Genomic DNA, 16,738 nt, shown 5'->3' with positions numbered 1-16,738 from the left:
GTTCTGCAACACGTAGGAATATCAACTGAAGATGAAGTAAAATCGAACAGCAAAATTTCTTCCATTGCAGACTTTAAAGTAATGCAGGAAAAACCTGAATTCTTTATAAACAATGTCGCGATGATTTGACCTCCGTTGAATATTTCAAACAGAGATATTCCGTTTATTAATGTTATTACAAACCCTGTGGCCGTATACTACTCGAACTTTATAATAAGTAACACCAGTATCTCGAACAGTCGGATACGGAAGTTGTGACCTCGCACGACACTCCCTAGCATTGCGCTAATACAACTAGAGGAGGAATTCCAGCTCGCTGCCTGTACCAAAGGCTAGCGTATTTCGTTGTTATTGATTGCACTTGCACTCCCGGATAATGGGGATAAGGTAAGCCTGATAGATGTGTGGCGGCGAATTGAAGCAACGCTCCTTGTACTTTCCCTTTAGTGTTGGTCAATAGCGTTACAGATGTGCAGCACAGCCCAGACCTCGAACCGCCTGCTCTGCCAGGTTATGGCTAGCTAACGCTACCTGGCTATGGTTTTGTGAAATGCCACTCAGTATTTTGGCTGGTTAACAGTGACGTTAGCTCATTGAGGCTTGAAGTGGAATATCTATGAACAAACTAGCTAGTTTAATATGTTAATTAGTCATGCAGGCACATGTATTGTTATATACATAGCTAACGTTGGCTGAGTAATTTAATCAGCGAATATATCACTGCAGTGGTTGAGATGCTGTGTTTGCCGTTTAGCTAGCTAGCGTTAGCTGCCATCTAACCGGCCAATCAGCACTGTTTGTGGTGTCCTGTGTCGCTTGCTAACGTGAGCTAGTTACTGATTTTGGTAATGATAGGTTGCTGCTTAACATGGCTTCGTGCAGGTAAGCTGATCTGTGCCTGGCAATACTATGTTAAATTAGCTAGCTAACAATTACACTCTTGTGATTATGGCTAAATAGCAACCACTTTCAACCACTACATCACCTTTGCTGTTTGGCAGCTAGCTACGTTAACCACACCAGTAGAGACCGTCCTTATGTAGTGCAAGCTTGACAGCCAGGCTAGTATGGCTGAAGACTCTATACTAGTGTATATATCTAAAGCCGGATGGGTGGTGTCTTGGACAGAGCTGAATACTCGCTAATTAGTAGTATCTTTATTGTAAAAATAACTATTCTGTTAGTCTGCTAGCTAACTGATGCACATGGAAATTGGATTCTGTCGTTCAGTTGGAGAAATTGCATATAAAAAATGGGACCGCACCCCTTTGTCTTTTTTCTTGACTGTCTTCAAACGGTTGACAGGCAACCAAAATCGCTTTTCTAACCATATGTCTCGATGTTATTTGGAAATATATACATACATACACACAATAGCTGACGTTACTTTATTTGTTTAAAAAAAATTAACATTTAAATTACGAGTTCTCAATTTATTTGGACTGATGTGCTTGGACGGTTGCTTGGTAATCAGCGTTAGCAAGTTTGCTGCCTCTGTTGTTGACACTTAACACCTCGGTATCGATGCATACTAATGATATGGCTCTGCGGAGTTCAAAGTGATCACTGGAGGTTTTTCATCATAAGAGTAAACTAGAAGGAAAGTCATTTCGTGATTGAATTTGGGGCCTTGTGATGTGCCCGTCCGCAAATTCTGCAGTACTCCCCCGCTCGCGTGTGTGTAAGATGAATTGCCCCATAGGTCACCCATGTCTGCTGCAGAGCCTGGCAGATCTCAAGGATGCCAAGATCGATTTTTATCCTCCACACCCGTCAGAGTTCCTCCTCCGCCAGATTAATTAAAAGCTTTCTTGGTCCGTTGGGTTGACATATTCAACGGACAGATCCGTTCTAATAATATCCGACTGGGCCTTCAGCTCTTTTAATCATATGGGGAATAAGTTTATAAATGTTTAATCAATAACAAATTGTCTAATAATTTTACTTCACAAAATATTGTATCTCAATGCTAGTAAGCATTTGGTTAGTAGCCAGTCTTGTACAAGGCAGTTCACACCGCTACAGTTTTTGCATACTATTATTGATATTGTGAGTATGTGAGTGAGTATTCTCAGGCTTTTCTGCGCAAGGGCCCCCTTTTCATGCTATCAAGTCAAATGGGAATGTTGAGCTGTTTATTAAATATTTATTGACTTCTGTAGTTGCACTGCAACCTAAAACAGATTTAAATTGTGAGAATTCACATATTGGTGATGTAAAACGCAACCCAGGTTTTTATTTATTTATTTATTTATTTATTTATTTATTTAAAAAAAAATTTTTTTCAGTTTTTCGCAGTTAAGCCTGAGTTCTGTAGATTATGTGACGTACATCACTCTACGATACTGCCACAGCAGGCACAATGGAATGTAATAGGAGAGTGTGTGTTGAACTCACTATAGCACAACTATGAGTAGCAGATATTAATTCAGCCCATTAGGGACAAGTCAGGGGTTTTGCCTTAAATCCCTGCTTGATAATCAGGGATTCAAGGCTACATCCCTGACTTGTCCCTAATGGGCTGGAATTAATATCTGCTACTTACAGTTGTGCTATAGTGAGTGCAATACTCTGCAATACTCCTAGTGCCATGTTAGCTGCCCCAGTAGTCCAGAATGCAACAGCATGGCTTCTTGACGGAATTGGGAGCGGAGTCACATCTCCCAATTTTGTTTTAGTCAAATTTGCTTTTAGTTGCTTTTAGAATTTTGCAACCATGTACTGTTGGCTAGCTCATGTTAATGTGAGTCCAGCTTGCTGTGTACGCCACACCTCTTATCATGAAGGGGGGTGGCAAAAGTAGTTATGGGTAACGTAGGAAAATAACACACTGAAGCTCATCCGGAAATGGTGATAAAGTAAAATGTATTACAAATGTAAGAAAATAAACACTGGGATGAATTTCACATTGCTCTGACATGTTTACTAACAATGTAAGTGTTTTAGCCTGAAGATTTGCTTCAAGATTTTGATGGTATATGTATTTGAAGAAGTGGAATGTAATGTTCGAAATACAATGATATGAAGGCAGTTTGTATGTCTACCACAAGATGGCAGCAGTAGGGCGATGAACACTCTGTACTCTGGCAGCATTGTACAGTGTAGACCAGGGATATCCAATCCTATCACAAAAGGGCCGGTGTGGTTGCAGGTTTTGGTGTTGACTATGACACCTGATTCAACTAATTAACTAATCATGGCTTTCAACTAAGATTTTGATGAGTAGAACTGAGTGTCTTAGTGCTGAGCTGAAACAAAACTTGCACCCACACCGGCCCTTTTCAGAAAAGATTGGATAGCTCTGCTTCAGGAAACTGCCGTCCCATATTTTAGAAACCTCAACAGTCCCGTTTACTTGCCCAGAAGTAATTTTTTAAAATGTATTCCCCCATTTCCCTTGTTGTAATATCAGTCGTTCCCCTCTGTAGATGCCCTTGTTGTAATATCAGTCATTACCCCACTGTAAATGCCCTTGTTGTAATATCAGTCGTTCCCCTCTGTAGATGCCCTTGTTGTAATATCAGTCATTCCCCTCAGTAGGCTGGACTAACACTTTCCCTGTGGTGCTGTTTGCCTGCAGAGCAGCCGTGCTGTGAGGGGGTGCGATGGAGAAGTCGGGCCGGGTGTGGGGCGTGGCGGGGCGCTGCCTCCTGGCCGCGGGGTCCTGGTCGTGGGGCGTCTGCCGCGTGTGCCTGATGGCGCTCATCCTGACCTTCCACCTGCAGGGCGGGGTCCTGCTGCTGGGGCTCATCCTGGTGTCGGTCGCCGGGATACTCTACAAGTTCCAGGACGTCCTGCTCTACTTCCCCGAGCAGCCGCCCTCGTCCCGGCTGTACGTGCCCATGCCCACGGGCATCCCGCACGAGAACGTCTTCATCCGCGCCAAGGACGGCGTGCGCCTCAACCTGCTGCTGCTGCGGCACGCCGGCGAGGGCCCCGCCCCCGGCTCCGGCCCCACCATCATCTATTTCCACGGCAACGCGGGGAACATCGGGCACCGCGTGCCCAACGCGCTGCTCATGCTGGTGAACCTGAAGGCCAACGTGGCGCTGCTGGACTACCGCGGCTACGGCAAGAGCGAGGGCGAGCCGGGCGAGGAGGGGCTGCAGCTGGACGCCCAGGCGGCGCTGGACTTCGTCTGCGCCCGGCCCGACCTGGACCGGGGCCGCGTGGTGCTGTTCGGCCGCTCGCTGGGCGGCGCCGTGGCGGTGCGCCTGGCCGCCGAGAACCCGCACCGCGTGGCGGCCGTGGTGCTGGAGAACACCTTCCTCAGCATCCCGCACATGGCCGCCACGCTCTTCTCCTTCCTGCCCGTGCGCTACCTGCCGCTCTGGTGCTACAAGAACAAGTTCCTGTCGTACCGCCGCGTGGCGCAGTGCCGCATGCCCACGCTCTTCGTCTCGGGCCTGTCGGACCAGCTCATCCCGCCCGTCATGATGAAGCAGCTCTACGAGCTGTCGCCGTCGCGGACTAAGCGCATGGCCGTCTTCCCCGACGGCACGCACAACGACACCTGGCAGTGCCAGGGCTACTTCCCCGCCCTCGAGCAGTTCGTCAAGAACCTGAGCAAGAGCCACGCCCACGAGGAGCCCGCCCAGGGCGGGGCCAGCGTCACCATCATTTAAGCGTGCAAATCCGCATCCTGGCCAGCAGGTGGCGGCAAATTAACCGAATGTACAAATTGTTTTCTCTCCGTTTGATTTTGTATAGTTTTATATGTGTAATGTCATCAATAAAAAATAAATGCTAGGGAGGTGGAGAAGGTAGAGCTGCTCTTACCAGTCACTTTATCTCTAAGCGCTATGAGTGCATGGTTTTCTGCTTCAGTTATTCTTCAGTTATTATTATTATTATTATGTTCTGCTTCACGTGGCCGGTTGGCATCTCAAAGCTCTTTTTAAGACTTTGCCATGTAAGCTGTACCGCGCTTCATCTGAAAGTCTGGCGGTACGGCGGTGTCACTTTAAAGCGATGTCATCATGCGCTGGGGACAGGGACTAGTGAGAGAAAACAGGAGCCAGCTTATTCCACTGCTCCAGCCTGGCGGACGATAGCAGTCCTGTCCTGTCCGACGGTCTGTGTGCCGCAGGGACTGATCTGGCCCCGTTCTGCAGAGCCGGCGGTGATGGACGTGTCCTGTGCGTTAAATCTGCAGACACTGACAGCCCCACACAGCCTCTGCTGAAAATTAGACTCTTCTGTAGAGAGAACTCACAAACTGGGCGAACAGAGAACACCGCTGTGTTTAGTACACTATTAATAAGGTTAGTGACTAAAATTCTGACTTACGTTAATGAGTAAAACGCCCTAGCATCGCTTTGTAATGCTGTAATTTGTGGGCATTTAGAAATGTTAATTCTTCTTTTTTTTCCTGTTTTATTTCTTTTTTTAAGCGGCATTGCCTTGTGTGCTTTTTGAGAGAGCCTGACCGTGCTGAAATGACGTTTGAGGCCGAGCTAATTTAATGCCTGCATGGCTTCCAGGGAACACGACCATCATGTGAACGCAGTAGATTAATACTGTTTCCTGCAGGCGGTATTTTGGTTGGGTAATTTTCGATAGCACGGCCTTCCTCATCAAGCCGAAGTTCAGTTAGTGATACAACAGTTTAAAGAGATCTTCAGTCCCCAGCTCAGAGGTCTGCAGATGCAACCTGCCAGTCACAGACCCTGCACTCTCATTGGCCTCCGGTACACACAGACTCAGAACGAACACGATGGCTGAGCAGCTAGCCAATCAGCTGATCTCAGGGTGAAGAGTGTGTGGCTGTGTGTACTCGATTGTCTCTCTGTGTGTGTAGGCTACAGTTGGCTTCGGTTGGATAAACTGGACTGTGTTAAGGTTACATCACCGCCTTCTGTACAAAAGGAAAAAAAAAAAGACTACTGGTTAAATGGGCATTATTATTCAATACACATAGCATAGTAAGGTACCTGCTAGGAAGGTGTGCCATTAAATGCAGTCCATTGAAAATAGCCACTGAAAATGTGCAATAGTATAAAATATATTTCCCTGTACCTGGAGAGCGAATGGCCAGGATTCCTTCACCATTTGTGCTTAACTTTATCTCAGAGCTCTGTGCAAATGTAACGGTTTTTTTAATTAATTTTTTTATTTGTGTCCTCCCAGACAGTTTGACAAGTTCAGCCGTCAAATGCAATTAATGTAATATTTTGCCTTCGCACTGGGGGGAGGGGGGACGGGAACGTGGTACATTTATCCGTCATTTAATATAATAGACGAATGTTGATTGAATCCAGAGTCTTTGTCCTCCATATTTGATCACTTGTAAAAATCCATTATTAATATTGTGTATGTTGGGGGATGGTGTGGTGGGGGGGGGGTGTTGGTGGTGTTGACAAATCCATTCATCTCCATAATTGTTGTGTGGTATTTATGGTAAGGTCTAACGTGTGGGTTTTACACACTGGACATATATGCTATATGATGGAAACGTGTATTGATTTTGAAGGCCTAATGTATAGGTTAATGCATTGCCGACTGGTTCGGTATCACCTATATGTATTGAAGCCAGTGCAAATAGCATTGGCTCTAATGGGATCTTAACTGGGGCTTAAATAGCCATATGAGGACATGGTTTTGTGATAGTTATTTGTAAGCTTAGCGAGGGAACAGGATACAAGTCTGTCAGTATCTGTAGGCTTAGAGAGGGGACAGATTGCAAGTCTGTCAGTATATGTAGGCTTAAATAGAGAACAGGATACAAGTCTGGCAGTATCTATAAGCTTAGAGAGGAACAAAATGCAAACCTGGCAGTATCTGTAGTCTTAAATAGGGAACAGGATACAGGTCTGGCAGTATCCGTAGGCTTAAATAGAGAACAGGATACAAGTCTGGCAGTATCTATAAGCTTAGAGAGGAACAAAATGCAAGTTTAGCCGTATGTAATCTTAAATAGGGAACAGGATACAAGTTTGGCAGTATGTAGGCTTACATAGTGAACAGGATACAAGTCTGTCAGTATCTGTAGGCTTAAATAGAGAACAGGATACAAGTCTGGCAGTATCTATAAGCTTAGAGAGGAACAAAATGCAAATCTTGGAGTATCTGTAGTATTGAATAGGGAACAGGATACAACTGGCAGTATGTAGGCTTAAATAGGGAACAGGATACAAGTCTGGCAGTATGTAGGCATAGAGGGGGCACTGGCCCCTGTTTCTTAAGCAGTTCAGCTCCAATGCAATAGTGTTTTTCATTCACACTTTTTATTTGGCTGCTCCACCGCTGCGTTAACTTGTTTTTATCCGTTTTGGTTGTTTTAAGACTTCTTATGTGAGTGACCACAGGGTCATTAATTTAAGTGCTCTGTACTACGTTTCTGACCAGAATGTTCATTCCTGCTAAAAATCCAAACGCACATCACACAACATGGGTTGGTTAATGGATCAGTTTTCTTTCATTCATTCATTCATTCATTCATTTATTTATTTATTTTATTGTTTTTAAAATGTTATTATAAAAAAAGGTAAACTATAATGTAGCCATATTAAAATGGCTTAAATAATTATAGAATTTTTCTAAATGATTTTAAAATTAATTTTGAATGCAGAGAAGCCTTTGACATTCGTCAGCTTGACCACGGACACACAGAGCTGTGTGTGTGACAGAGTCGTTTGAGTGTGTCTGTGGCTCTCCGTTTCTGTACCGAAGGGTTTGAATCATGCACCACTGTGTAATGTGCACTAACCATGGCATTTCACCACACTGTTGCATAGCTGCGTGAGGTTTTTCTATATTAAAAAAAAATAAAAAATCTTTTTTAAATACACAATCACACTTTATATTTTCTGAACTGTTACATGCAATAAACAGAACTAAAGCTTCTGAAGAGCTGCTTGTCTGTTATCTGCTGGGTAAAAACTGCTGGTATTTTTTTCACATTTTGTCCTATTGCAACTTCATATATCTCCCTCTTCACCAACACAATAAATGAAAATAATTCATGAAGCAAAAAACTATTCAATATATAAATATATATAAAAGTAAGACCTGCATTTGTCACTTAAAGAGGTATTCACATCTCTGTGTCAGTACGTTGTAGAGAGGCCTTTGAAGTTACAGTCTTGGCTGTGTGTATGTGTTTTGCACATTTAGATTTTCAGATTTTTGCCCATTCCTCCTGTAAATTTGTTCAAATTCTGCCAAGTTAGACAGACAGCTGGCCGTGGACCTCGGTGGAGAGCTATTTTAAGGTCACAACTACAGATTTTCAATGGGGCTTGTGGCTGAGCCTTTCCAGAATACTCATATTTTTGTTTTTAGCATTAGCAGTTATTATTAGTATTTTTGTTGCCTTATGATGTCGCTTAAATATCTAGTTGAAAGTACTGTCAAAGCTAAAGAGTGTTTATATATAGCTTACATTTTTACTTGTGGGAGTTCTGGTAAATGCTCACCATTCGTAAACGAAAGGGTTACTTGCACTCCGTATCGCTGGGCTGAGTTCAACGGTCTCGCGTCTGGATCCAAAACGGCAGCAATAAGTCACATTAAACCTCCCCCCACCCCCACCCTCCCGTCCTCTGTTTCGCAAAAGTACAGTTCCCCTGCAGTCTCTATTAAATAATAGCACCGTGTCTACGAGCTCAAAACCTGCAGCGCTCTCTCTCTGTTTCCAGCTAGCAGCGCTTTGTAGCGCGTTGTGCGTTTGGAGCGGTGGGAAGGGATTGACCTCGTGCTAATCTGCTCTTCAGCAGCGCTTCCTCTTGCCAACGGAGAGGGCTCGGTGGCGTGTGTGTGCGTGTGTGTGCGTGCGTGTGTGTGTGTGTTTGCGTGCACGGGGAGTGTGTGTGGGGAGATAGACACGCGGGAGTGTGCGCGCGGGGAGTGTGTTGGGCGTGCTTCTGCTTTCGTCTGAGCCGGTGGATGGGCCGCCCGACAGGAAGTGAGGCGCGCAGCTCCAGGGAGGGCCGTCCCGCCCCCCTCCCGCGCGCTCGTCTGTCCCGCCGGCCTCGCTCAGTGCGCACTTCGATTCGGCAGCCTCAGGAGCGCGGGCGGGGTCTGTGCTGGGCTGGAGTCGCGCTGACGGTGACGGTGATGATGGCGATGACGTCGGCGGCGATGGTTCCCGCCGCGGGCCCCGTGGCCCTCCAGCGCCGGCGCCTGTCCCCCGCCGTCCTGGCCCTCACCCTGCTGGCCGTCACCTCGTCCTCGTTCTCCGCCCTCTCGCTCTACCACACGCTGGCCCTCAAGGCCGAGGTGGCCGTCCTGCGCACCGAGGTCCTCCGGAGGAGGGAGGAGCAGCAGCAGAGCGCCTCAGCCCCGCTGTCCCGGGACGGAGGAGAGGTGAGTCGCCGCCGCTCGGGTCCCAGGCGCCTGGGGGAAACCCGAAATGCACACCCGCACGCACGTCTCCACCGTGCACGGGCGGGTTCCTGTTCATAACCGGTTTCATGCGCCTCCACGTGCTGCCACAAGCCTGCAAAATTTACCGTGCCTTTTTCTGAAATGCATGACAAACTCAATTCTGTGGAGAGGGTGAGAGGGTGAGGGATGTCCTAATACTGTAGCTTATTCTTCTGCCTAGTTGGCTTTGCAGATGTCAGACCAGGATAGTGTTCATTGTTCTCGGCTAGAAATAGCTGTACAAAATAAGTATTGTACCTTACTGAACCCGTGTTCAGCAGTTGTCTACGATCATGAAAATGCACTTTTTTGTACGTCGCTTTGGATGAAAGCGTCTGCCAAATGAATGTAATGTAATGATTACCCATGATTCTCAGGGCCGGCACGCCAGCGGCGAAACTGAGGCTGGTCCCGGCGAGGACCCTGCAGACCCGCGGCCTGGCGTCCTGACCCTCCAGAGGAGGAGCGCCGACCGGGCGGCGGTGGGAACAGGCAAGTCTGGGTCCGTCCCGGTTCACACCTGCAATCTGCTGCCGCGGCTGACTGCCGATAAACAAGAGAGTTCCGGAATTTTCCGTTACCTATCGGCCTGCGATTGGATGTGAACAAATATGTTTTAATGATTAGGTGGCCGAATCATTGCTCCGACAGTATTCTCATTCCTTAAAATTCACTTGAAGACCAAGTGATCCTTTCGACCGGTCTAAATGCAAAACCTTATCTTTGCGTGAGGCATTTGTCATGGGAAGATTACTGGGTTTGCGTAGTCCTGCTTATTAAGATTAACAGATTAACGCTCGATAGGGCTTTTTTAAAATTCTCTGTTTTTCGAGTGCCGCGGGAAAGACTTGTGGGTGTGAAAACCGTTTCCTCTCAATGTTTTTCTGTGAAGTGTGGCTCGGTTTTGACGCAGAAGCTGTGAGAGGGAGGCGGTTTGTGCTCTGTGCCTTTAACCCTGTGAGACGGGGGAAGGATTCCCACCACACTGCCGTGTACCAGTACTGCTAGCTGCTAGCTACGCACGACAACAGCACATGGACAACAGTCAGGAAAAACTTGCATACAGATTGTATAATGGGCAAGGAACTGATCTCGTAACCTAAAGGTCTCTGTTTCGATTCCCGGGTGGGACACTGCCGTTGTACCCTTGAGCAAGATACTTAACCTGCATTGCTGCAGTATATATCCAGCTGTATAAATGGACGCAATGTAAATTCTGTGTAAAAAGTTGTGTGAGTCGCTCTGGATAAGGGTGTTTGCTAAATGCCTGTAATGTAATGTAATACATGTGTACCTGCACCTGTACCTGTGCATGCAAACATGTGCACTTGTGCCTGTGCATGAATGTGCACTTGATAGTATGTTCTGCCAAGGATACTGGTGAGTACATGCAGGTAAATATGAGTGTACAAATTGGAAAGCATTTTTGCATTTCTGTGCAAGGATATATATACATGCTATGTGAGAGTGTGTGTGTATACACACTCCTGGCAAACCAGATTGTTGCTGGAAGTGGTTGTTTTATGGGTGGTGCTGCTTTGTATACACACAGAGCTCATGACAAAGTTATGCTGCAAAGTGCTTGCCATTTAAAAGTGTCAAACCACAGTTTCATGTTGTATTTTTAGCTGAATATGTAGAAAATTCACTTGTTGATGATGACTAATATTTATACAAAAACCCCTGATACAAATTGCTGCTGTCTTCCTCAAAACAAATAAGTCTATTTAGCACAGAAGGACTTGTGTGATGGACAAGCTGAGATATTCTGATGCATGAGTGCTTCAGTGCATGCTGTGTTCTTCAGTTCTGTACAGTATGCCAAAGTGCACCTGTGGGACTTTGAACACTGACTTTGGAATGATTGACTTTGGAAACAGTTCTTAAAATGTCACCCAGAAGCCTCTGTTCAAGGCTAACCATTCAATATCATCCAGAGTGAATGCTGGTTGGAACTGGGTAATTGGTTATAATAGCAAGGAAACTAACACTTGCAGTACACCACAGTTTGAGCCATTCCTGGTTATATGAAGACCAGGTTAGTTCGTTGTGGAATCGTACTGTTCTTTGCTTTTCTCTTGCCTGATCTCTGAAGCTAAGCTAAGTTGGGTGGTCAGTACTTTGATGGGAGACCTGCTGGGTGACCAGCTTGCTGTTGGGCCAGGAAGGGACATTGCATTGTAAGAGTATCTTCTTCTGTGGTCATTAAAGGGTTCATGGTAGTGTCTGGCACAGTGATACAATCTCACCATCTAATCATCCTCTAGGTGAACTGTTTGTGTGAAACTCAGCTGATGTCTGCTGAGTATTTTAGGGTAACATGACTTCTGTGTATCGCACTTGTGGTTTGTGGTGATTGGCTCCTTGCACTTTACTGGCCATGGGGTGTAGCATGAAATTCTGGGCCTTGTGCCTATGCAGTCTCTGTGGGCTCCTTAGACCAAAGCAAACTTATTCATCAAGGCCTTTTGAGGCCCCCCAGCCTTGGGATCCTGGGTAGGCTGTTCCTCTTGGGAGTTCCTCTCCCTGTGATATGATATGGGCCCGAAACTGCTTCCTGTGCCGGCTTTAACCTTTTGACCTTTGACCTGTCCTCTGCAGTGTTGCAGCCGTGTTTGCAGATGATGCCAAACAACAAGAGAAGCCTCACAGAGAAAGGTATGGTGAGCGTGCTCAGAACGAGCACATCCTGCCATGTGATCCACAAAGTTATTCCCCGAGCTACCCATAAAAACAACAGATAATCTGTTTACAAAGAAACTCATTAACCAGCGGGCTGCGGTCTCCCAAGGTGCATTGTGGGAGATTAGGGAGAGTAGAGAGCACTGTAAGGACCTCTGGCTTTGCTCAGACACACGTCTACATCACTTAATGATGTCAATTTGTACCTTGTTTGCTTTATCTCAGCTATTTACTGGCCTTGCTAAGTAACTGTATCCATGAAAACAGGAATAAATAGCATGCTGTTTTTTAAGAAGAGATGGTGTGCTCCGTTACCATGGTTCCCCTGTGGTGGTGAGGTGTGGTTTTGTTCTATTCTGATCAAGTGTATATCCCACACCATTGTCTGCCCTGCGTTGGTGGGGTGTGTCTCTGTGTTTATTTCAGATTCTCACACAGCCATACCCTGGCAGACTGGTCTGAAACGGGGCTGTGCCCTGGAGCAGGACAGCGACACCATCCTGGTCAAGGAGGAGGGCTTCTACTTTGTGTACGGGCAGGTACGGTTCATTTACGGTCCGTTCACGGTTACTTACACACATACACACGGGCTGTACGCTGATCTGCTGTTGCCTTGCGCTGGTTCACAACCGTATATTTGTGTTATCATTATTATTGTAACAACCGTTGTGATTTGATAGGTTTACTACATGGATAAAACATTCGCCATGGGCCACATCATCATCCGAAGGAAAAAGAATGTTGTGGGAGACGAACTGCAGAGTGTGACTTTGTTCCGCTGCATTCAGAACATGGACGCACAGTACCCTTACAACACATGCTACACTGCAGGTAGGGCGCCACGTTTACCCTTAGACTCCGCCCTAAAGCGCAGATTTCCTAAGCAGAGCCTTGCTCTTAAGACCAGAGGCTTACTCTTTAAGTCTAACTGAAGCAGAGGCTTACTCTATGTAAAACTAATGCAGTGGGTTGCTCTTAAGATAAACTTAAAGTGCTGGCTTACTCTTAAGTCTAACTAAAGCAAAGGCTTACTCTATGTAAAACTAATGCAGTGGGTTGCTCTTAAGATAAACTCAAAGCGCTGGCTTACTCTTAAGTCTAACTAAAGCAAAGGCGCATTCTTTAAGTCCAACTAAAGCAGTGGCTTACTCTATGTTAAACTAAAGCAGTGGCTTACTCTATGTTAAACTAAAGCAGTGGCTTACTCTATGTTAAACTAAAGCAGTGGCTTACTCTATGTTAAACTAAAGCAGTGGGTTACTCTATGTTAAACTAAAGCAGTGGCTTACTCTATGTTAAACTAAAGCAGTGGGTTACTCTATGTTAAACTAGAGCAGTGGGTTACTCTATGTTAAACTAAAGCAGTGGCTTACTCTATGTTAAACTAAAGCAGTGGGTTACTCTATGTTAAACTAAAGCAGTGGCTTACTCTATGTTAAACTAAAGCAGTGGCTTACTCTATGTTAAACTAAAGCAGTGGGTTACTCTATGTTAAACTAAAGCAGTGGGTTACTCTATGTTAAACTAAAGCAGTGGGTTACTCTATGTTAAACTAGAGCAGTGGGTTACTCTATGTTAAACTAAAGCAGTGGGTTACTCTATGTTAAACTAAAGCAGTGGCTTACTCTATGTTAAACTAAAGCAGTGGGTTACTCTATGTTAAACTAGAGCAGTGGGTTACTCTATGTTAAACTAAAGCAGTGGGTTACTCTATGTTAAACTAAAGCAGTGGGTTACTCTATGTTAAACTAAAGCAGTGGGTTACTCTATGTTAAACTAAAGCAGTGGGTTACTCTATGTTAAACTAAAGCAGTGGGTTACTCTATGTTAAACTAAAGCAGTGGCTTACTCTATGTTAAACTAAAGCAGTGGGTTACTCTATGTTAAACTAAAGCAGTGGCTTACTCTATGTTAAACTAAAGCAGTGGGTTACTCTATGTTAAACTAAAGCAGTGGCTTACTCTATGTTAAACTAAAGCAGTGGGTTACTCTATGTTAAACTAAAGCAGTGGGTTACTCTATGTTAAACTAAAGCAGTGGGTTACTCTATGTTAAACTATAGCAGTGGCTTACTCTATGTTAAACTAAAGCAGTGGGTTACTCTATGTTAAACTAGAGCAGTGGGTTACTCTATGTTAAACTAAAGCAGTGGGTTACTCTATGTTAAACTAGAGCAGTGGGTTACTCTATGTTAAACTAAAGCAGTGGGTTACTCTATGTTAAACTATAGCAGTGGCTTACTCTATGTTAAACTAAAGCAGTGGGTTACTCCATGTTAAACTAGAGCAGTGGCTTACTCTATGTTAAACTAAAGCAGTGGGTTACTCTATGTTAAACTAGAGCAGTGGGTTACTCTTAAGATAACCTTGACGCAGAGGCTTATTCATAAAGAAAGTAATCTTAAAGGCGGTTTTAGTCTGGTTAGGCACGAGTCTGCTGGTTTGTGGAAATATAGTCACATGACCCCTGAGCGCTGGACTGATTCTCTCTCTCTCTCTCTGCTGTTTCAGGAGTCGTGAAACTGGAGGAGGGCGATCGAGTGGAGCTCCTGATCCCTCGTAAGACTGCCGAAATCTCCCTTGACGGGGACTCCACCTTCTTCGGGGCCATCAAACTGGTGTGACTTGTTACCCCTGGCAACCAGCACCCCACTGAGGAGGAAAGTGGGGGGGGGGGGGGTGGGGGGTAAGGGGGGGTTGCCGGTGGAGCTGACACCAGAGCCCGTGCAGCACGGAGACTGGGACAGGGTTCTGAGCTCTAACTGCTGCTCACCATGCACACAGGAAGTCCCATGCACTGCACAGGAAGCTGGTTGCTGGGCTGGGTCTGATGACTATCTCTGTTGGCAGGGAGGTGTTGGTGGTTTCACAGAAAGCAATTCACAGTGAACAGAATATAAACTGTGCCTCTGCCAGGTTAATAGGTCGTATTTGATTTCAAAATGCGTTGTTTATCGATGGCATTTCTATCATCAGTCTGCCCTGCATCACCCCTCCCTCTGAACTGAACTGTGTGTTTCGGGTGTTCCTGGCTGTATGAGTCCTTCTCTTCTTTAACAGAAGGTACACTTTCCCTCTGCGTTCTTCAGTGTGTCACATTCTCACTCGTTTTATTGGTCTTTATACACCCCGGGGCTCAGGAGGAGACACACCGTTGCCGGCAGTTGATGGTGGCAGTCGGTCGACTGTGGTGTCACGGCATGTAATACTGTATGGGGTTCAGCCGATGAATTGCCACTTGTATTTTGGTTGCTTTCTGTTGTCTCTGGGAGTGATCATCTCAGCTTTTTTTTTTTATAAATGTACATACACATATATTTCATGTTCTGCTATGTGCTATAGATGGGAGCACCAGGTCCACAGATGCAGTTGCAAGCATCTGGCCAGCAGGTGGAAGCAGTGATCAGCTATTCCTTACTGCAGCAGCAAGCTGTATAGAATGAATAATGGCGGTTTTTAAAAATTGTATCCCTCAGCTAAATACCTTTCTCTGCCATAAAATCTGAAGTACCTTCACATCCACTCCTTACATTCACAACACCACAATTTCAGCTTAAGAGTGACTTTATTTACAGAATGTCAAGTAAAACTAGACTCAATTTTAAGAACCAATCATTTTGACTGAACTGTGATCAAAATAAACAAGTTTTAATGATTTAAAGCCTAATGAGTGATTAGACATGATGAAAATGTGCTCGTTTCTTTTTAAAGTTTGCCTCCTATCTCTCACAACGCACAGTGCACACTCCCCCTCTCCCTCACAGTGCACACTTCCCCTATCCCTCACAGTGCACACTTCCCCTCTCCCTCACAGTGCACACTTCCCCTCTCCCTCACAGTGCACACTTCCCCTCTCCCTCACAGAGCACACTTCCCCTCTCCCTCACAGAGCACACTTCCCCCCTCTCTCACAGTGCACACTTCCCCCTCCCTCACAGTGCACACTTCCCCTCTCTCTCACAGTGCACACTTCCCCCTCTCTCACAGTGCACACTTCCCCCCCTCACAGTGCACACTTCCCCTCTCCCTCACAGTGCACACTTCCCCTCTCCCTCACAGTGCACACTTCCCCTCTCCCTCACAGTGCACACTTTCCACCTCCCTCACAGTGCACACTTCCCCTCTCTCACAGTGCACACTTCCCCTCTCCCTCACAGAGCACACTTCCCCTCCCCCTCACAGTGCACACTTCCCCTCTCCCTCACAGTGCACACTTCCCCTCTCCCTCACAGAGCACACTTCCCCTCTCTCTCACAGTGCACACTTCCCCTCTCCCTCACAGTGCACACTTCCCCTCTCTCACAGTGCACACTTCCCCTCTCCCTCACAGAGCACACTTCCCCTCCCCCTCACAGTGCACACTTCCCCTCTCCCTCACAGTGCACACTTCCCCTCTCCCTCACAGTGCACACTTCCCCTCTCTCTCACAGTGCACACTTCCCCTCTCTCTCACAGTGCACACTTCCCCTCTCCCTCACAGAGCACACTTCCCCTCTCCCTCACAGAGCACACTTCCCCTCCCCCTCACAGTGCACACTTCCCCTCTCCCTCACAGTGCACACTTCCCCTCTCCCTCACAGTGCACACTTCCCCCCTCTCTCACAGTGCACACTTCCCCTCTCCCTCACAGTGCACACTTCTCCTCTCTCTCACAGTGCACACTTCCCCTCTCTCTCACAGTGCACACTTCC

General features: G+C 46.2%; 2 protein-coding genes across 2 annotated transcripts; both read left to right on the top strand.

The window, feature by feature from the left end:
• Positions 1 to 71: 71 nt before the first annotated feature.
• On the top strand, positions 72 to 7,845 carry abhd13 (abhydrolase domain containing 13). Its single transcript, XM_035394172.1, has 2 exons — positions 72 to 387; positions 3,581 to 7,845. The coding sequence occupies exon 2, from the start codon at positions 3,606 to 3,608 to the stop codon at positions 4,623 to 4,625; it is 1,020 nt and encodes a 339-aa protein (XP_035250063.1). The 5' UTR covers positions 72 to 387; positions 3,581 to 3,605; the 3' UTR covers positions 4,626 to 7,845.
• Positions 7,846 to 8,626: 781 nt separating this feature from the next.
• Positions 8,627 to 15,708, top strand: tnfsf13b (TNF superfamily member 13b). Its single transcript, XM_035392714.1, has 6 exons — positions 8,627 to 9,306; positions 9,744 to 9,858; positions 11,968 to 12,024; positions 12,475 to 12,587; positions 12,729 to 12,879; positions 14,559 to 15,708. The coding sequence occupies exons 1-6, from the start codon at positions 8,887 to 8,889 to the stop codon at positions 14,669 to 14,671; spliced, it is 969 nt and encodes a 322-aa protein (XP_035248605.1). The 5' UTR covers positions 8,627 to 8,886; the 3' UTR covers positions 14,672 to 15,708.
• Positions 15,709 to 16,738: the final 1,030 nt, after the last annotated feature.

This window comes from Anguilla anguilla, chromosome 15 (genome assembly GCF_013347855.1).
Source record: "Anguilla anguilla isolate fAngAng1 chromosome 15, fAngAng1.pri, whole genome shotgun sequence".
Classification (NCBI taxonomy): Eukaryota; Metazoa; Chordata; class Actinopteri; order Anguilliformes; family Anguillidae; genus Anguilla; species Anguilla anguilla.
The sequence above is the reverse complement of the archived record's forward strand: the minus strand, read 5'-3'. Positions and strand labels throughout refer to the sequence as shown.

Coding starts and splice junctions, on each gene's coding strand:
- abhd13 (XM_035394172.1), top strand. CDS start 3,606: ATGGAGAAGTCGGGCCGGGTGTGGGGCGTGGCGGGGCGCTGCCTCCTG.
- tnfsf13b (XM_035392714.1), top strand. CDS start 8,887: ATGGGCCGCCCGACAGGAAGTGAGGCGCGCAGCTCCAGGGAGGGCCGT. Junction 9,307..9,743: donor TGTCCCGGGACGGAGGAGAG/GTGAGTCGCCGC, acceptor CATGATTCTCAG/GGCCGGCACGCCAGCGGCGA. Junction 12,025..12,474: donor GAGAAGCCTCACAGAGAAAG/GTATGGTGAGCG, acceptor TGTTTATTTCAG/ATTCTCACACAGCCATACCC.